The sequence below is a fragment of the Cervus canadensis genome, chromosome 30, assembly GCF_019320065.1.
Source record: "Cervus canadensis isolate Bull #8, Minnesota chromosome 30, ASM1932006v1, whole genome shotgun sequence".
Taxonomy (NCBI): domain Eukaryota; kingdom Metazoa; phylum Chordata; class Mammalia; order Artiodactyla; family Cervidae; genus Cervus; species Cervus canadensis.
In genome coordinates, this window is record NC_057415.1 from 27526270 (window position 1) to 27548132 (window position 21863).

Here is a 21863-nt window from a genome sequence, read left to right on the forward strand (position 1 = left end):
GGGGACCGGAACAAATACTGCAATACTAGTTTATTACAAATACAGAAGAATGAACCCCGGTTTATACTGTGTCACATTTTAGGGTTTTAGGGCTTGGTGTGCCTGCGTCAACATGTGATGGAAGGTTTTATCTTATTTGGGCCTGCTAAGTCTGGAAATTTAACTCTCTTGACCACAATAAAGGGAGGATCTCTGGGCATGTTCTCATCACCAGTGTCCAGGTCAGGGAGGGAAAGACGGCCCCATCCAGGATGGAGCAGGGACCCACTTGTGTCTGACTAACTACTTAAACACTTCCATTAATATACTTAATAATAGCTTTGAGAAAAAGTTTGCAGTGTTTTACTTCAATTAATGTCTGATAAGTTCTGAACCTCATGTGTAAAGCAGGGCTAACAATAGTGTTTACAATGCCTGTTACCACGACTATGAAAAGAGTCTACAGTGCTCTGAGCATGGGCTTGGACAACAGTGAGTCTTCAGTGAGTGGAGAATCTTATTCTGTAATAATACCCACAGTTAATTTCTTTTATATTTTTATAATGTACAGCAATTTTTATTTTCTCTTGTCAAGTCTGTTTAACTTTTCCTTCATAGTTTCTTTCCTTCATGGTTTCTCTCTTGGCTTTTCTACTTAGAAAGGTTTTCCCTACTTGAATATCAAATAATTATTCTACCTTTTTTCTTGTAATCCTTTAGAGGTTTCCCTTTTTTGAAAAAAGTTTATCTGGGATTCAATCAGTTGTCCCAGGACCAATTAGTGATTAATCTATCCTTTCTTCTGTGGTGAAATGTCAATTTAATCATGTATTAAATTCTTATATATTGTACTTGAATCTGTCTTTGGGCTTTTTTTCTATATCATTGATTTGTTTATTCTTCTACCAGTACTGAGTTTTTGTTTGGTTTGGTTTGAGTTTTTTTTTGTTTGTTTGTTTTTAATTTTTTATTGAAATATAGTTGATGTGCAGTATTATATAAGTTACATGCGTATAGTACAGGAATATTTATTATAGCTTCATTATATATCTCAAGTGTCCTGTGAGGCAAATCTCTTACATTCTTATTTTTCAAAAACTTTTTGTGTAATCACCTGTCTGTTCTCTAAGGTTATCTTTAGAGTATTCAATAGAGTGCGATGAAATAATAATACTAATTACAATGCCAGGTATCATTTACTGACCATTTGTCATGTGCCAGGCACTGTGGCTCACATTTCACACGTAGAGTCTCTCATTCAGAGTTTGGTTTTTTGTAGTACTCTTTGGAAATGGTCAACAATGAGTCAGTTAATGTCACTTTACATCATTTTCCTCCCATATGCCAACATGCAACCTGAGATATCTCCCGGGTGGTCCAGTAATTAAGAATCTACTTTGCAGTGCAGAGGAGGTGGGTTGGATCCCAGGGGATTAAGACAGAGCAGCTAATCCTATGCACCACAACTAGAGACTCTGCACCACAATGAAACGTCGGTGTGACACAGCAGAGATCCTGTATGCTGCACCTAAGACCCGATACAGCCAAGATAAATAAATAAATTTTTTTTAAAAAAGAAAACTTGCAACTTGAGGTTAAAAGCCTTGAGTGGAACCGGACAACATAAACCCCTGCAGGGCCACTTGAGGTTCGTTACATCCTTCATGTGACTGAGTGCAGCAGCCAGGGTCCAGAGCTATAGGGAGCAGCAGAGGGTGGTCAACTGCGGAGCTCATGTTCCGTACAAAGAAGGCTGTCACCACCTAGCTCTCATACACCTTTGCCATGTGAGAATTTACAGACAGTTTCTAACTCTTCAGTTTTCTAAGAGAAACCAGAATTCTGGATGTTTGCATTTTATCTCTTGCTATTAAAATGTTTACAACTAATAAAAAAAAGAATAACTCTGAGTGAGCCAGAGCAAACATTGTATGGCCTTTGGGCCACATAGCATCAGTTGTCTATAGGCCACCAGTTGGTTGCCACTGCTATAGAGAATACAGAGGATAACAGGGAGGAGTGTTGACATGGAAGTAGGGTAGACCAGACTCATTTGCAGCACAATATGAAATTCTGTAGTCCCCAACTATGTGCCAAACAGTGGAAAATACAGCTGGCTTCAAAAAGCAGCTTTATGAATGGATAAAGAAGATGTGGTGTGTTTGCATATATATACACACATACACACAATGGAACATTTCTCAACTATAAAAAAAAAAGATGAAATAATGCCATTTGAAGCAACATGGATGGACGTAGAGATCGTCATGATAAGTGAAGTAAGCCAGATGGAGGAAGGCAAATATATAGTATTGTTTATATGTAGAATCTTAAGCAAATGTAAGTAAATGTTTAAATGATACAAATGAACTTATTTACAAATCAGAAATAGACCCACAGACATGGAAAACAAACACGGTTACCAAAGGGGAGAGAGGAGGAGAGAGAAATTGAAAGTTTGGGATTAACATATACACACTACAATATATAAAATATGTAAACAACAAGGACCTACTGAATAGCACAGAGAACTATACTTGATATTTTGTAATAACCTAAAAGGGAAAAGAATCTGAAAAAGAATATATATATATATATATATATGAATCACTTTGCTTACACCTGAAACTAGCACAACATTGTAAATCAACTATACTTCAATTTAAATAAAAAGAGCTTTAGATTTTTAAAAATAAGCCATTAAATATATATAGCATAGATGCTAAGAGTTTTGCAGATAAACAGAGTGAACTGTGAACCGCTTTTTGTTTCTGCAGGTGCTTATCTTGATGTGACAAGAAAGTAATTGTACATCTAATGGAACAGTATAAAATTCACTTTAAGAAGAAAGATTGTTCCAACTAGAATCTGTTTCTTTTAGGCATTGAATTACTCAGGTCTTGGTTTACTTGGACATTACTTGAAGATAGTATATTTAATACTGGAGAGTATCTGTTCTCCAGCTGATAAACCCTTAAGATTATAAAGCTTTTCTCTACATAGTATGAGTGGGAGTTATTTTTTGAGCACCTACTTAAATCCCTGATAGTACGCTAAGCACTTTATATATATTATCACTTGCTCCAACTCTTTAAGGAAGGTGCATTTCCTCTCTTTTATATGTGAAAACATTGAGTCTGGTACCTTGGAGCAGATCACATGATCTAGAGGTGGAGGAAGTTTCAAATCTAAGTTTGCCTGGATCGTGCCATGACTACACACTGCTTCCTACAGTTGACCCTTGAACAACAGCTTTAGATTGTGTGGGTCCATCAGAGATGAACTTCTTACCCTGGCAAGAGGGATTTAATCTAAAGGGAGGAGGAGTGTGGCAAATGATGGGGATGGGGAGGCATGTGCATTAGTCCAGGGAAGGGGCAGGGCTTTTTTGAGGAAGTGGGGTGCTACCCCCTTTTTATCTTGTTTTGGTCATTAATATATGGTATTGGCCACCAGTGGGTGTACTGTTTAATATGTGAATGTAGTAAAATCAACTTATGATGAAAAAAATTATGGGGTCCACTTATATAGGAATTTTTAAAAATAAGTACTGCATACTCTAGTACAACACAGTCTGCTGTTGATTGAATCCATGGCTGCAGGAACCATAGATAACAGAGACTATAAAGTTAGTCTTAAGTGGTTGGCAGAAAGTTCAGAGAACACTTATTAGCCACAAAGGACTCAGAATTTCTTAAGAACCCTGGCTTGAATCCTTTAGACTAAGAGGTGTAGAAGGAGAGGGAATTGACAACTGTGTGAAAGAGTTGGCACCCTGACCTCTGTGTTGTTCAAGGGTCAAATGTATACATGCTTTTGTACAATTTAAAGAAAAGTAATTGTTTGTTATAGAGAATATTCAAGCTTTCTGCTATAAATTGCTGAAAGCAGCCTTCTGCTGAAACTGTTTCCTGTTTTAAACTGAGACAAGTGGTAGTTTTTAGGCAGTCTATTTAAATTAAGATTTCCAACATATTTTTAATTCTTATGTCCCTTAAAAAGTTGGAGTGTTTAGAACCAAACTGAGTGAAATATATGGTATAGATTAGACTTTGTGCTTCCTCCATCCCTCACTCAAAATGCAAAAAAGGGATCATTTTGATTACCGTTGCCCCTAACCTAGACGGCATATTAAAAAGCAGAGACATTACTTTGTCAGCAAATGTCCATCTAGTCAAGGCTATAGTTTTTCTAGGGGTCATGTATGGATGTAGGAGTTGGACTATAAAGAAAGCTGAGCAACGAAGAATTGATGATTTTGAACTGTGGTGTTGGAGAAGACTCTTGAGAGTCCCTTGGATTGCAAGGAGATCCAACCAGTCCATCCTAAAGGAGATCAGTCCTGGGTGTTGATTGGTAGGACTGATGTTGAAGCTGAAACTCCAGTACTTTGGCTACCTGATGCAAAGAGCTGACTCATTTGAAAAGACCCTGATGCTGGGAAAGATTGAGGGCTGGAGGAGAAGGGGACGACAGAGGATGAGATGGCTGGATGGCATCACCCACTTGATGGACATGAGTTTGAGTAAACTCCGGGAGTTGGTGATGGACAGGGAGGCCTGGCTTGCTGCGATTCATGGGGTTGCAAAGAGTCAGACACGACTGAGCGACTGAATTGAACTGAACTGAACTGATTCACATGTAGAGTTGTACTTATCTGTTCCCCTTTTCCTACCATTGCTATCTAGCTTGCCCTATTAAGTGGGTTATTATGTTAAGATTTTAAACTTTAAGAGAATTTCTAGGTCCTTAAATGAAGAAAAGAAAGAAGGTGTGAAAGTTTAGACTCTGTGCTCTGGGACCTATGGCCAGGCAGGCCTGGGGACCAGTACTTTTTCACTATAACCTTTCACACAAAAGTACACACACCAGGGACCACTTGGGCTAATAGGCATCCTTTTAAAAAGATTTCTGGATGGTGATCATCTTTCATGTTGCTTCTGAGAATTGAGTCTTTTAGCCTGTGTCCTGCCTGAGCAGATGTTGGGCACAGGCTAAATGTTAATCATTGATGCCTCTCTGTGGGCAATTTAGCTCAATATCAGGAAGGCAGTCTGGGAAGAAGGTGAGTGGGCTCTAAAAATCTCAACTAAGTCATCAGCAAAAAGCTCAGAGAACGCTTATTAGCCACAAAGGACTCAGAATTTCTTGAGAACCCTGGTGTGAATCCTTTAGATTAAGAGATATGGAAGTAGAGGGAAATTTCAATGGCCTGCTATGATCTTTAGCACATTTTTCTTCCTAAAGAAATCATCTTGACCTTTGTGTATCACATGCAGCTCATCTTGCCTTAGGAGTAGGAAAAAGTTTATAAAATACCCACTTTTTTTCAGTTAGGTTGACTATAAAAGAGTTGCATAGATCTGTAGGAATATTGCCAAGAAGGCTGAATTTCTGTGAGCACATCCAACCCTGGAAACCAAGGAATGGAGAAAAGAAATCACTGCTGCCTCCTTTGATGTCTACAAATAGCCTTTTGCTTTAAAAGTAGATCAAATGGGTGGAGATGGTTGGAGGAGGGAGAAAAGAAGCAGCAGAGGAAGAAGAATAATTCTCAAGTAAAGTGAAGCTCTGAAAATTAATGACAGCAGCCAAAAAAACTTTTGTTGTTTAGTTTGGGAAAGTTGGGCCTGCTCTTAGACTCAGCTAACCTGATGATAACAGAAGAGAGAGATTGGAGGTTTGTGGATCCTCTCGGTTCTGCCTCTTCTTTCAAGGAAAGTTATGTTCAAACTGGAAAGGGGAGTACAACATATTAAGTATCATTGGTCTTCATTTAGGGGTGAGATTTAAGACAACACACAGTTGTTTTAAATGGGTTATCCAGTATCCTTGATTCTAGGCATTATAATGATGCTTTTTTACATCAACATTCATTATATGTGTGTGTGTGTGTACATACATATATAGTATATGTGTAGTTAATGTGGTAGGGTATTTTACCCCTATCGACTTACTGGAGAAGACCCTGATACTGGGAAAGATTGATGGTAGGAGAAGAAGGGGATGACAGAGGACGAGATGGTTGGATGGGATCACCGACTCAATGGACATGAGTTTGAACAAGCTCCAGGAAATCGTGAAGGAGAGGGAAGCCTGGTGTGCTGTAATCCATGGGGTCACCAAAGAGTCGGACACAACTGAACGAATGAACAACAGCACAATATATTACTATCTCATGCTCACAGCTCTTACCTCAAAAGCTAATATATACAATATTTTAAGGAAATCATACTATTAAGTTGTCCTGGTAGCACTCATCTGCTGCTTGCCCACTTTATGCTGTCATTGGCCAGGGCTTCCTATCAGTTAAAAGACAGCAGGCACCAAAAGAGTTAATTACCTAACTGCAGTAGTTCACATTTCCTAATCTTCTATAAAACTTCTTTTGAAACATTTTGCAAATAGCCTCATGACATCAAAATAAACTGACTGTACTTTTGAGTTACTGTAATAGTAACTCGGCTAAAAAATGATACAGAACTTTCCAATCTTGATCTATTCTCAAGGAACCCAGAGTAGTTTCCAGTTCTCACTGGTTCCTTACTCACCTAAAAAATGAATAACAATAACAAAAAACAAACCCAAAACAAATAAAAACAACCAAACAAGCCCCATTAATAATTTATTTTAGGGCAGAGTTTTCAAACTACTGCCTGTGGGCTGAATATGTACTTCAGTATGTAAGTTTCATTGGCACACAGCTATGTTCATTTATTTACAAACTGTTTTGGCTGTTTTTATGTTATGATGGCAGAACTGAGCAATTGTGGCAGAGACTTTATGGTCCACAAAGCCAAAAATATTCACTATCTGGTCTTTTACCAAAAAACTTTTTTGCCCCTCCTCTAGAGTAACATTAAGAATCAACACCAACCTCACTTACAGTCTAGAGAACCCACCTTCTCAGCCTTTTTGAAACATAAACCACATATACTCATTTCCGGTTTCAGTTCAGTTCAGTCGCTCAGTCGTGTCCAACTCTTTGCGACCCCCTAGACTGCAGTACACCAGGCTTCTCTGTCCATCACCAACTCCCAGAGCTTACTCAAACTCATGTCCATCGAGTCGGTGATGCCATCCAACCTCTGTTGTCCCCTTCTCCTCCTACCTTCAATCTTCCCCAACATCAGGGTCTTCTCCAATAAGTCGGCTCTTCACATCGGGTGGCCAAAGTATTGGAGTTTCAGCCTCAGCATCAGTCCCTCTGATGAATATTCAGGGTTGATTTCCTTTAGGATGGGCTGGTTTGATCTCCTTGCAGTCCAAGGGACTCTCAAGAGTCTTCAACACCACAGTTCAAACCATCAATTCTTTGGTGCTCAGCTTGCTTTATAGTCCAACTCTCATCCATAATGACTACTGGAAAAACCATAGCTTTGGCTAGATAGACCTTTGTTGACAAAGTAATGTTTCTGCTTTTTAATGTGCTGTCTAGGTTGGTCATAGCTTTTCTTCCAAAGAGCAAGCGTCTGAATTTCATGGCTACAGTCACCATCTGCAGTGATTTTGGAGCCCCAAAAAATAGTCTGTCACTTTTGCCATTGTTTCCCCATCTATTTGCCATGAAGTGATGGCACTGGATGCCATGATCTTAGTTTTTGAATGTTGAGTTTTAAGCCAGCTTTTCACTCTCCTCTTTCACCTTCATCCAGAGGCTCTTTAGTTCCTCTTCACTTTCTGCCAAAGGGTGGTGTCATTTGCATGCCTGAAATTATTGCCGTTTCTCCCAGCAGCCTTGATTCCAGCTCATGCTTCATCCAACCCAGCATTTCTCATGATGTTCTCTGCATATAAATTAAATAAGCAGGGTGACAATATACAGCCTTGATGTACTCTTTTCCCAATTTGTAACTAGTCCATTGTTCTGTGTCTGGTTCTGACTGTTGCTTCTTGACCTGCATACATGTTTCTCAGGAAGTAGGTAAGATGGTCTAGTATTCCCATGTCTTTAAGAATTTTCCATAGATGGTTATGCACACAGTCAAAGGCTATAGCCTAGTCAATGAAGCAGAAGTAGATGTTTTTCTGGAATTCTCTTCCTTTTTCTATGATCCAACTGTTGTTGGCAATTTGATCTCTGGTTCCTCTGCCTTTTCTAAATCCAGCTTGAACATGTGGAAGTTCTCAGTTCACATACTGTTGAAGCCTAGCTGGGAAAATTTTCAGCATTACTTTGCTAGCATGTGAAATGAGTGCGGTTGTGCGGTACTTTGAACATTCTTTGGCATTGCCTTTCTTTGGGATTGGGATGAAAACTGACCTTTTCCAGTCCTGTGGCTGCTGTGGAGATTTCCAAATTTGTTGACATATTGAGTGCAGCACTTAACAGCATCATCTTTGAGGATTTGAAATAGCTCAGCTGGAATTCCATCACCTCCACCAGCTTTGTTTGTGGTGATGCTTCCTAAGGCCCACTTGACTTTGCACTCCAAAATGTCTGGTTCTAGATGAATGATCACACCATTGTGGTTATCTGAGCCATTAAGATCTTTTTTTTTGTGTAGTTCTTCTGTGTATTCTTGCCACCTCTTCTTAATATCTTCTGCTTCTGTTAGGTCCATACCATTTCTGTCCTTTATTGTGCCCATCTTTGCATGAGAAGTTCCCTTGGTATCTCTAATTTTCTTGAAGAGATCTCTAGTTTTTCCCATCCTATTGCTTTCCTCTATTTCTTTGCACTGATCACTGAGGTAGGCTTTCTTATTTCTCCTTGCTATTCCTTGGAACTCTGCATTCAGATGGGTATATCTTTCCTTTTCTCCTTTGCCCTTTGCTTCTCTTCTTTTCTCAGCTATTTGTAAGGCCTCCTCAGACAACGACTTTGCCTTCTTGCATTTTTTCTTTGGGGATGGTTTTGATCACCTCCTGGACAGTATTACGAACCTCCGTCCATAGTTCTTCAGGTACTCTCTGTATCAGATCTAATCCTTTGAATCTATTTGTCACTTCCACTGTGTAATCATAACAGATTTGATTTAGGTCATACCTGAATGGCCTGTGGTTTTCCCTACTTTCTTCAATTTAAGTCTGAATTTTGCAAAACGGAGCTGATGATCTGTGTCATGCTCCCAGTCTTGTTTTTGCTGACTGTATAGAGCTTCATCTTCATCTGCAGAGAATAGAATCCATCTGATTTCAGTATTGACCAACTGGTGATGTCCATGTTGTCTCATGTGTTGTTGGAAGAGGATGTTTGCTATGACCAGTGTGTTCTCTCGGCAAAACTCTGTTAGCCTTTGCCCTTCTTCATTTTGTACTCCAAGGCCAAACTTGCCTATTACTTCAGGTATATCTTGACTTCTACTTTTGCATTCCAGTCCGCTGTGATGAAAAGGACATCTTTTTTTGGTGTTAGTTCTAGAAGACCTTGTAGGTCTTCATAGAACCATTCAGCTTTATCTTCTTTGGCATTAGTGATTGGGGCACAGACTTGGATTACTGCGATATTGAATGGTTTGCCTTGGAAGCGAACCAAGTTCATTCTGTCGTTTTTGAGATTGCACCCAGGTACTGCATTTTGGACTCTATTGTTGACTGAGGGCTACTACATACAAGTTATGCCAATTTGTATGAAGACATTTCCTTTATTAAGACCATACTGTGTTTCTCAAAGAGCACTGTTATTTCCTGCTGTTCCAATACTGAATAAAGTTTATGAACCACAAATAGTGACCTACTCAGTACAGTACTCTCTTTGGCCCTGAAAAGTTCTGCATTTTTAACCAATGAAATTAATCATATAATGGCAAATTAAATTTTTGATGACTCCAACCTCATCTTCATACCCAGTTCGTAATATCTAACAAGCGTACAGTTGGAACACTCATAAATTAAAGACTCTTCTGATCTCAGTGTTTAAAACTTTACAGACAACACAGTATAAAGTATGCCTCTGTGTTCTGCGTTTTTCCTGCAACTTCATATTTTGGACTCACCAACAATTTCTTAAGTCAGCACTAAACCAAAAATTGCTCAGGACTGTAAGTTTTCGTTACAAAGTCCATATACTTTCCCTTCTTAAGACTCAAACATATTTCATGTTATGTTACTTATTCACATTTTCCAGAAAGTGTCAGTGCTATTCTAGAATGTAATGGAAAAAAGAAGAAAAAAAAAAATCAGAGTGACTATTAGTCAAAGAAAACATGGGGAGACAGAAGCAGGTACAATTGGATAAAATATATCAGCTGGGACTCAGTACTACAGGAAACAGAAAACCAGTCTAGTCTAGCCCCCAAAAGAGCAAGATAGAGAAGGGGGTCGGGGTGGGAAGAAGGGGAGAGATTCTTAGCTATTTATTAGCTTCTGTAACTGAAAAGTACAGAATCTGGCTGATCCCTAACCATGTAAACATTGTCACCAAGTGTAAGTACCTGGTTTCTCTCTCTGCTATGACTTCCATTATGTTGGCAAGACAGGCATGGTCATTTGTATCCTCACACCTTGCATCCAGGTACATGAGAGAGCTCCTCTGTCAGGAGCACCTACAGAAGAGAAAGAAAACTTCTTTTTTTCCCAGAATCCCAGGGGAACATCTTTTACTTTCACTGACTCCGATTTGTTTATGTACCAATTCCTGAAGCAGTCACTGTGGGTAAAACATGTTGATTGACTTACATCCATCAGAGCTTACCCCCAGAGCTGGAGGTAGTGTCAACCTCACTCAGACTCCAAGAGAATGAGAAAGCATTGTTTCCTCAAAGGGGATTTGATGTTCTGCCCCAGAGGGAGAGGTATAAAATCAGCAACAAAGAGCTGTCTACTGCAAGAACTGTGAGAAGTGACAGCACAGAAGAAAGTGCCAAGGAGGAGGAAATAGATGTTCCCGATATAACAGCACAGCAATCTGGTGCCTTTATACGTGTGTGTAGCTTTTAAAGCATCACTGAAATGCCTAGTGATGAACCCAAAGTATCTAGGAAAGGTTAAATTATGGTTTGATTTACTAAGACGGGGAAGAAGGTAATGGATGTTGGAAAGGTTTATGTGTGTTTTATAAATGTCAATGTTTTTAAAGGACCGAAACTAGGCCATCCGCGTTCTCTTTACCATATCAGATTGGTTTTTTTTTTAATGTCTTATATTTCCTTGTGCTTAATCTAAATCTGTACCTCACCAAAGCCATGGGTTTAACTGTGAAATATTTTTGCAAGCTATGCTTTAACTATCCTTAGTTTAAATTGTAAAGATAACATTTACTGATAAAAAATTGTTTTTGCTTTTGTCCAGAATGCATACACAGCCACAGCTATCAACAGCACCAATTTCTGCACCTCAGCGAAGGATGCCTTTGTCATTCTCGTGGAGAATGCTTTGCGAGTAGCTGCCATCAACACGGTGGGGGATTTCATGTTATTCCTAGGCAAGGTAATAAAACCAAGTATATTATCTGAGACATATAGTAAATTTTCACATAATGCAGTAGTTGCTCTTCAATTTAAAACACATATGTAGCCCACCAAAAACCTGAAAGTCACATAATATAAAGCAAGCACTTACAGAGCCCTTAATATGTATCAGGCATTTTTCTAAGTATTTTACATGTATTGCGCTCATTTAATCTTCGTTAACAAATTTGTAATGGAAGTTCTATTATTATTTATTAACTTCATGATACACATGAGGGATCAGAGACAAGCACAGGTAAGTAATTTGCCCATGATTATCCTGACATATTTTGAAATACGAAACAGTCCATGTGGTGGTCCATTGCATCTGAAGCCTGGCTGCCTGGATGAAAATCCTGGTCTCACTAGCTATGTGACCTAAGGCAGGGTACATAGCCACTCTGTGCCTCTGTCTGTCCATCTGTGAAACTGTAGTGCCAAACCCCTAGAGTTGTGAGGATTAGGCTAATTAATATGTCTAGAGTACCTAAGATAGTGCCTGAGACATTGTAGGTTCTTGATGAATATTAATGGTTATCGTTAACTATATATAAATCCCTTAAAATAGAACTGTTGGGGAATGAGAGTGAACTGTCCTCAAGTATCTTTTTATTCTATGCTATTAAAATCTGAAAAATATTAGATAACATTATAATTGGGGTTCATTGTATCTATATTTCAAACCGTAAAATACTCAGAAAATTTAAGATACTACCATGATAACCTGATAACTTATTTTTATATTACCTCCCATGTTTTTCATAGGCTTATATTTCTATGTATAGAAATATACATAAGCTTATATTTCTTTTTTATATTTTATATTTATATTTCTTTTTCATAGGCTTATATTTCTACAGTATAACAGTCCTACTATACATACCTATTTGTTCTCCCTTTTCACTTCATATTCTATTATGTATTTTTTCACATTGCTTTGATAACCTTAATAATTTCATCATTATCATAATGGCCACCATTCCGTCAAATGCTATTCTCTTACTATTGAGCACTTTTTACTCTAGCCACTGTGTTTTTAAAGGAAAAACACATATTTCCTTTGCAAAGGAAAAGGGAAAAAGTATTTGATGTTAAAAGGCATTGATTGGCACTATGTAGGTTTTTTAATTTATTTTTTAATTGGAATATAATTGTTTTACAATGCTGTATTGGTTTCTGCTATAAAACAGTGTGAATCAGCTATAGGTATACATATATCCCCTCCCTCTGGAGCCTCGCTCCCACCCCTAACCCTCATCCCATAGCACTGTGTAGTTTTAAGTTCTCAGGCAACAGTCATCTAAGAAGAATTATATAACTGTACAGATAGTTATTTTAAAAATTTGTAATTAAACATATGACTCCTGGATTTTTGTCATGTTTTTACAATAAGAAATTTATTATAGTAAGAATGAAATGAGTTAATTCTTATTAAGAACTAAATACAGGTCTGATCCTATTACTAACCATTACTGTTATTTATGTGCTATATGAATAATTCAGGGAGACCCCAGATTTTTGGTTTATCTTTTACATACTTATAATTGACCCGTAGTACCTAAAAAGCAACTTAAAAACATATATATATTTATATATATATAAATATACAGAGCAATTAGAAAGTTTTTGACACTTACTGGGTACCAGGTACTGAGGGCAGTGCTTTAGGCAGTGAAGTGTTACATTTGGTCCCCCCACCCTCCACCCCATAAGGAGAGCTACTATTATCTTCATTTCACAGCAAAGGAAACCAAAGTTTAGAGAGCTAAGTAGGTTGTCCAAATTTAGAAAACTCAAATGTGGCAGAGCTGGAGTTCAGATTCAGATCTGTCTGACTTCAAAGTTTTTAATCACTGTGAGCTATAATTGCCTTAACTGACAAAAATTTTGTCCCTGGGCCTTTTTTTTTTTCCCCTGAAGCCTTTTGATTCAGTGATTCTGATGATGGTAAACTACTAGCTGCTGCTAAGTCACTTCAGTCGTGTCCGACTCTGTGCGACCCGAGACAGCAGCCCACCAGGCTCCCTGCCCCTGGGATTCTCCAGGCAAGAACACTGGAGTGGGTTGCCATTTCCTTCTCCAATGAATGAAAGTGAAAAGCGAAAGTGAAGTCACTCAGTCGTGTCTGACTCTTAGCGACCCCATGGACTGCAGCCTATCAGGCTCCTCCGTCCATGGGATTTTCCAGGCAAGAGTCCTGGAGTGGGGTGCCATTGCCTTCTCCAAACTACTAGAGATAATTCTAAATACAGCATTATTTATAATAGTGACCAAATGTAAGCAGTCTACTGCCTAACAGTAGAAGTTGGAAGTAATAATCTGCAGACTATTTGCCTATTAAACCTTTTTTTTTGTTTTTCATTTTTTTGGCCATGCCATGCAGTCTTTAAGATCTTAGTTCTCTGGCCAGGGATTGAACCTGCGCCCTCCACAGTGAAAGCACTGTCGTTTTAACCACTGGACCATCAGGGAATTCCCTAAATTATGTTTTTTTATTAAGAGTTTATAATATGATTGTGTATAATATGGTAAGTGGAAAGCTGAGTAAAACTACTAGACTATCACAGAACTGTTTAAAAATGTGCATAAGAAAAAAATGAAAATTAGTATCTCAAAATCTTAATAATGATTGCTTTCAGGTATTGAAAATATGAATTGATTCCAAACCCCTCCTCCCACTTTACCATGATAAAGTTTTGTGCATTTTTTATAATGGAAAAATATATACATGATAAAATGCAGTATTTTAAAATTGGCTTTGAGTTTTTCAGAAGTCTGTCTTCTAAGAAGAAGACAGGCTTTTTTTCTTAGTTTTTTTTCTTATGTTTCTCATAACCTTTTAGTCATTAAAGAAGTGTTTATAGAGTACCTACTAGTAATGTACCGGGGGCTTTTCTGGATGCTGGTTATAATACTAGTCAATAAAGCAAATTTAAAATCTGGTAGAAAAGACAGTTTTGTATCCCTTTTTTTCACTTCATATTATGAGCATTTCTCATTTTATTAAAAATGTCTTAAATGTGATTATACAATTGTATCATTTATTTAATAAAGCCTTTGTTTTGTTTTTTACTGTTAAACTTTCCTCATATTTTTTACTATTATAAAGTGTACTATAGTGAAACTTTTGTATACCAATTCTTGCCCATAGTAATACTTATGTCCTAAGGCCAGAATTGTAGAAGTAGAATTAATGAGTTCAAGTACATAATAGAATTTTTGATATGTATTTCCAAGTTGCTTTCCAGCAAAGTATAATTTTGAGTAATATATCTAACATTATTTACAAAAAGACCTAAGACCATGAAAGATAAACAGTTTTTAAACTGACACATCAAAAAAGGAAAAAGATAAGAGGGAAAAAAAAAACCTTTTGGGTTTCTAACATACTAAAATGAATTTCTTGTTTTCCTTTTTCTTTTTTTGGTTGTTTTCCTTTTTCAAAAATCTTTTAAAGAGTTCCTTTTGTAACAGTTAATGAAATTAACTGAAATTAATGAAATTAATAACTACTAGTATGCAGAAATAGTTTTTGATCAGATAGTTCAACTAGATAGATCATAATAAACATAAAATTGTTAGGAACAAATTATTAGTGCATTCAACAACTTGGATGAATCTTGAGGGAATTATGCTGAGTAAAAAATGCCAATCCCAGAAGATTAAGTCTTGCATGATTCCATTTATACAACTTTCTTAAAATGACATAATAAAAATGGAGACTATATATGTGGTTGCCCAGTTAGTGATGGGGTGAAGGGAAGTAAGGATAGCTATAAAAAATTAAAGTGAAGGAGGCTTGTGATGATGGGTATGTTCGCTATCTTTACTGTACCGGTGTCAATATCTAGGTTGTGACTTTGTATTCACTACTGTCAGTATAATTTTGCAAAGTGTTATCATTGAAGGGAACTGGGTAAAGGGTACATGGGGTTCGTTCTGTGTTACTTTTCTACTATTTCACATTAATCCATAATTATTTCAAAGTTTAAAATTTAATTTTCAGAACCTTGATTTTAGAAAGAAAACAAAAAATAGTGTCATGGATTTTGTTTCTATGAAGCCCCAATGATTTTATGGAATGGAAAATTAGATTTAGACGAGACCCTAGCTCCTCTAGTTTAGTGGCTTATGACCTATGATTGCTGGCCTATAGGGTCCTCAAAGGTTAAGAATAAAGATGTAGAAGCTATATTTCAACATTTTAAAGTCGAATAGATATTGCATATTTATACCAAGAAAACTATACCCCAAAAATCCCTCAAATCTTAAGTTTCTTTGCTTCAGTATGAAATTATTTTATGTCTATTTGATAATACTTTTTGTGACACTACTTTGTCCTAGTTGACAGTTTAATCTGAGTTCATTCAATTAAAAAGTGAAAATTAAATTATTACTTATAGATGCTATTTTATTGGTAAACAAAATCTTTCAAAACATGGGTTTCATGGGAGAAAAGGCATCATAAATCCAGGATTGATGACCGAAAAAAGGAAGAAACTAAGATTGCCAGTCACTATGTAAAATGCTTTCAGAATGCTTAACAGTTACGGGGTGTATGTCATATTGTATCTCTTTTAAAGATGGATAAATAGGTTCAGAAAGGTTAAATGAACTTGCTTAGTCACAAAACTAAAAAGTACTAACTCAGATTCAATCTTATATCTTTCTGACTCCAAAACTAGTATCCTTTCTTCCTGCTTCTCACATTCTACCCTGATTTGCTGAGAACTTACCCTTTATTATAAGATTGTCTAAACTTTAAAAATTACATATCCTATTAGAAATTTTGAGCACACTTCCCCAATATATTTGTTTATTTATGATATATGTATAGCTTTTAATAAAAAATAAATTTTTAGCATATGAGAAATATATGTAGAAGTCCCAAGTGATTCTCTTGAATACTCCCTTGGCTATGCGAACTCACCATGGAGGACACCCACCAGGTATATAGAGCCATACTACTTGTAGGCTGTGGACTTTCTAAGACTCACTGGGGGTACTTTTAAAATGAATATTGCTGACTTCATCTTAAATCCAACCAATAAGACTCTCTGGGGGCAAGGCTTGAGAATCTGCATTTTATTCACAAACTCCCCGAGTGATTCCTAGCCCATCTGATAATTTGATAACCACTAATGTATCCTCTGCTTGAATGGGTGCATGATGCCCTTTCATTATACTAGGGAGTAGTTATTACATTTCTTTGACTTTTTAAGCTAAATATCACTGATTTTCATAGTTGTTTCTCATGTGACAGTATTCTACCTTAACAGCTTTTGTCTCAACATCCGCTTTGTCTGAGCCACATCTTCTGCCTGTTATTGACTTTAACATTCAAATGTGGTTTAACTTTTAGTGGCATAGAGAGAGCATAAAGCAGCTCAGTTCTCCCATCAGGTAGATGTAAAAACATTGAAGAGGGTAAGAAATAACTCACTCTAAAATTGAAACCAAAAAAAAAAAAAACTGAAACCAGAAGAGTGAAAGAAAACGGGCCTAATTAGCTGTTTGTGGACATTACCCCATAAATAACTCATCATGAGAGAAGATTCATAAATGTATTGCCACAAAAATGATGGGAGGGGAGCAGACCCAGCTTTGCTCCCTAAAATCATCTGAGAGAGGGAACAATTTGTTGCTTAACCAGTATATCCTCTGATGCATTATAATTCCTGGTTAAGATAACGGTGACTGAGAGATGCTTTGGTGTTGACAGACAGTAGGGGAAAGACAAAAGAATTCCCAGTCTCTTGGCTTCAACCCTGGGCAAGGAAAGGCTGCTGCGGTTCTTGAGGGCTCTTTCTTTTTTTTTTTTATTTACAGCTTGATGCTAGGCCAGGTAAAGTGCTGGGCAAGAGTGCCACTAGGATTCAGTGTACCTATTACTGTAATGTATCAGTATCCAAGTATTTGCTGAATGTTTACCTGGAAAGAGCAATGGTGTTGTCATCACAAGACTATTTTTTGAGTGGTATCTGCTCTTTATTCTACTCTGTGGCCTTGGGCAGGCCGGCTAGGCTCTCTACGAATGTTTCCCAATCTATAATACAAGGGTGATAATGTTCACTATAAGCCATTCATAGGGTTATTGAAAAACTGAAATAAAATATATTAAACAGACCACAGAAAATTTAAAGTGCTGCATGTGTGGTGATGAAGCATCAGAGTAGGTGGTTCTTGACAGTGAGCAAATGGCTATTTCTTTTATTTTTACAGCATAAATGTGTTTGGCAACCTCTTTCTTCACAAATAGTCCAAATCAACACTTCATAGCAAATTGTCTTAAACATACCACATGTTCTATGGGAAATAAAATATGAGACAAAGAGAAAGCTCTCAGAGATGTTAGGTTGCAGCATTATTTATATCTGAAAACAATGTCTCCAAATGTAGGAGAATGGTTAAACAAATTTTAAACCACCCACAGAATGAAAATAGTGTAGCTGAATATGTACTTAAGAAGCATGTATTATATATAAATATTAATGAAGAACTTTTAATGATTTGCTTATATAATACCATTTCATATATGTAAAAATGCTTAGAAAAAAATACACAGTGATACCCTGCAATGTCAGTAGTTTTCTTCTGCATGCTAAGAGTGTGTATAATTTTTTTTTCCAAGATAGGTATACATTTTTCTCTTAGAGATTGCCACTGGTGCTAAAAAAGTGAAGTCTTAGGGAACAAGCATACCACTTGGAAAACTTGATTATTTTTATTGTCAACATGGATGATGTTTTATGTTACTTGATACACACGTATATGCGTATCTATGGATTGCACTTTCTAAGTTGAGGTGGCATGAATTCATACAGCCATCATTTCTGAAGAGTAAAGAGGACTGTAAGTCTGCAGATGATGAAGAAATAGAGGTTTTCTGCAGGAGGTTACTAAGTATGGTCTCTGTTTTCCCCGTTTCAGGTGCTGATCGTCTGCAGCACGGGTCTGGCTGGGGTTATGCTGCTCAACTACCAACAAGATTACACAGTGTGGGTGCTGCCTCTGATCATCGTCTGCCTCTTTGCTTTCCTGGTCGCCCATTGCTTCCTGTCCATTTATGAGATGGTAGTGGATGTTTTATTCTTGTGTTTTGCCGTTGATACAAAATACAATGATGGGAGCCCAGGCAGAGAATTTTATATGGATAAAGTACTGATGGTAAGTACTTCAAATGCCCTCTACTGCTTTAAGGATCAAAAACACTAATATAAATGTTGTAGAAGATTCTCTATGTTTAATTCCCATTATATGCAACTGAGTAATTCAGAATTAATCTGTAGCACTCATGAATGAGGCTAGTCTTGGGGAAGTCAGGGAAGAAGACCCATTTGGCATGAATGAGACCATTTGAATCCATCTAGCTAGAGCAGTATCCCACTGAGAGTCCTGAGTTCACATGGTTCCATACTGCTCTCCTCGTCTCTGCCGTTAGATTAATTTGAATAGGCGTTTTTAGCCCTTGAGACTGCAATGTTGGACCACTCACGTTCTAAGTGCCTTTTCTAAATCAGAATTCAAAGATGAAAAGTTTTATTTCCTGGGTTGTAGTGTCTACCTGTATTTCTCCATCCACCACTTTTCTAAATATTATTGCTGTCAACCTGTTAAAACTCATATGCCAAGCCAAATTGAAGATGTTTTGTAATGAATACAGATTATCAGACCCATGACTGGTAGATTGTATTGTTTTCCATTAGTCAAGATCCAAACCTTTACAAAGATAACATATTCTTTGTAGTTACATAGCCTCTACAGCTTCCCTATATTAAAACCTCAATTAAATGTTTTAAAAAATTTGGAAACCATATTAAAATGATTTAAATACTAGGATCTATATTAAATGCTACCAAATTAAAGATGCTTCTTAATAATAATCTGTGAAATAGTCCTATCTCAAGAATGAATAGTATTGAAGATTAAACATTAGACATTGAGATAGCAAAACATCTTCCATTAATATGGTTTATCCAGTTAAATCTAAAATAAATTTATTAATAAATAAGCTAGATTTTTTTTTTCAATCTCAAAAATTCCAAATGATTCAACTGACCTATTTGGTACTCATTATCTCTGTTATTAAGAACGTCACCAGCTACATTTTGGACATTTTCATAATCTCCATTATAATCCTGATTATTCTCATCATTGAACTTGATTTAAGAGCAATACATCTCTCTTGTGATTAAGGCATTTAGAAGGAGGGATTTGTTTTGTTCTTTAAGCCACTGATGAAAAACAGAGTGAAAGATATAGTTTTTCTCACTTTAGTTTTGTCTGTAAGAATGATGAGGATATTGAATGAGGAAGTGCTCCATAAACTTTGACAGGATAAAAGTGTTTCCTTTGGGGCATAATCCCATTTTAACTGCTTCTGACCAGCTGTTTCTGGTTGTTACTCCCTGTCTTCCTGCTTTATGGAATAATTTCAAGGCCATATAGACAATTTTTTTAAGTAGCTTATTTATGCCTTGGTAAAAATAGTATACTAAGTAGTGTGAATGCTTTCTTTTACCTCCTAGGGTTATTTTAAAGAGGGGGCTTAATGGAATAAAATGTTCTTGTTTCATTTATTTAGCCTTGATATGGAAAAAGGTAAAATAACAAATAATATTCTAAGGGTGAGAAAATAGTCTTTTCTAAAAATCAAGAGTTATTTTCTCTTCCAGATAACTAAACATCTCTTTGAGTCTAAGTAAGATTGTCACGAGGAATGGTGGGCAAAAAGATTTTATATCAACAGCTTGCAGTCCATACCCTCAAACTGAGCCATTCTTGTGTATGGTACCAAACATTATTTATTGCTGGTTTTTTTTAGGCCATCCATTTACCATTACTGAGTCAAACATGTCAATATTCTTTAGAAATCATCTATCGTCTAAAGTCTGAAAGGACCTAAGAATTTATGTAATCTGGTCCCTGTTTTTCAGGAGTTTGTGGAAAACAGTAGGAAAGCAATGAAGGAAGCTGGTAAGGGAGGCGTTGCTGATGCCAGAGAGCTAAAACCGATGGTAGGTGGTGATGAGGAGGCAGCTGCCCTCCAGGAGTTTCACTTTCTCTTCCTCTCTCTCTCTCTCTTCACTGACTGCACTTGTTCAGGAGAAGCTGTTGTGATCTGTATCACGCAGGACATGCTGCTCTTTCTGTTTGTGTGTTTACCCATCACTTGGATGGCGGAATTCTTGTCACAGCTGAGACCGCCTTCTCTCAAAGTAAGCTGAAAGGAACAGTGTTCATGGCGGGGGTAGGGGATCTCTCTGTCCCTAGGGTGAACTTGCCGGTTTCCATTTTCTTTGTGTTTAGCTATCAGAGTTTAGTTTTCATGGGACTGAACATTTGGTTGTGCACTTGAACTGACAGTTTAATACTTATCATTTTAGAAGTGATGATAGCAATTCCTTTCAACTTGCTGAAATTCATATTTCTTCCCTTTTTAATATTGGTTTGTTTATGTTGCTGTCTTTTCCCCTTGCTGACTTTTTCTTCTGTTGCCTGGACTGTACTTTCTTTGTTTCTTAAGTGATTTTTCAGTAGCAAACAAGGCTATTTCCATCCACACCCACATTCCCACTCAGTAAGACAATCTGGTCTTCTCCAGCCTCAGCTTAATTGTGAGAAAGATAAATTATCTCTGGTCAGTGATATATATAACCACTCTTAACATTTGAAAAAAGCAACTTAAAGTTAACCAGTGGAAGAGAATCCTGAGTAGCCTTTCCCACACATATTCTTACCACTGCATAATGACAGATGTCTTTAGCTATATTGGTCTAATTACTGCTTGTATTACAAATGTACTCTTCTTAAATAGCATGTTTATTTCAAAATATTATATAATTGCCTACATCCTTAAAACAGTTAATTTAAAATAACATGCCTTCTAATTGCATATAATGTCCCAAGAAAGGTAAGGTAAGGATTCTTTTGTCTTTCTTCTTTATACTTGAATAAATGGTTTGAGTTATAAGTCTCTAATTTAAGAATTAGATAGTTTAAAACAAGTCTATTTAAGTATGTAGGAATAGAGGAGATGGGTTCATGGCAGAGGTACATGTTTATAGAAAATAATTGCATATTCAACCTGCATTAAAACCTCAACAGAATCTTTAGACATAAACTCTTCTCTATAACCCCATCTGTTTCAATGTTGCTCTTAATAGCACTGATGATGATAAAATCAAAACTTCAACACTTATAGTCCCAAGACACAGGTTGCTCTAATCATAAATAAAAAGATCTAGAATGGCCAAATAAACTCTTAGAAGTGTGCATCAGTCAGAACTAGATGAACAGGGAAGGGGCGCTAATCACCAGTTTCTCCTGTTAGGATCCTCACCTTCCTACCTTTTCTTTCTGCATCCCCTTAACTTCACAGAGCCTGGGGGAGTTGAAGTGAAAATTCTGCCAACTCCAAGGTGGTCTAGAAAAATGAGGAAGGCTTCCTCCTTGCCACTGCTTGGTTGTCCTAATTGTTCATAAAATAAGGTT

General features: G+C 37.0%; 1 protein-coding gene across 3 annotated transcripts in view; it reads left to right on the plus strand.

The window, feature by feature from the left end:
- Window positions 1-21863, plus strand: part of SLC44A1 (solute carrier family 44 member 1) — a 212851-nt gene that overhangs the window by 137891 nt on the left and 53097 nt on the right. For 2 of the 3 annotated variants that reach the window (XM_043452950.1, XM_043452948.1), the window contains exons 13-15: window positions 11212-11349; window positions 18300-18536; window positions 20306-20386. In XM_043452950.1, coding sequence (XP_043308885.1) covers window positions 11212-11349; window positions 18300-18536; window positions 20306-20386 — 456 coding nt within the window. Of the gene's footprint in view, window positions 1-11211; window positions 11350-18299; window positions 18537-20305; window positions 21233-21863 lie in introns of those variants that run through there. The other variant, XM_043452947.1, reaches the window with a different exon arrangement.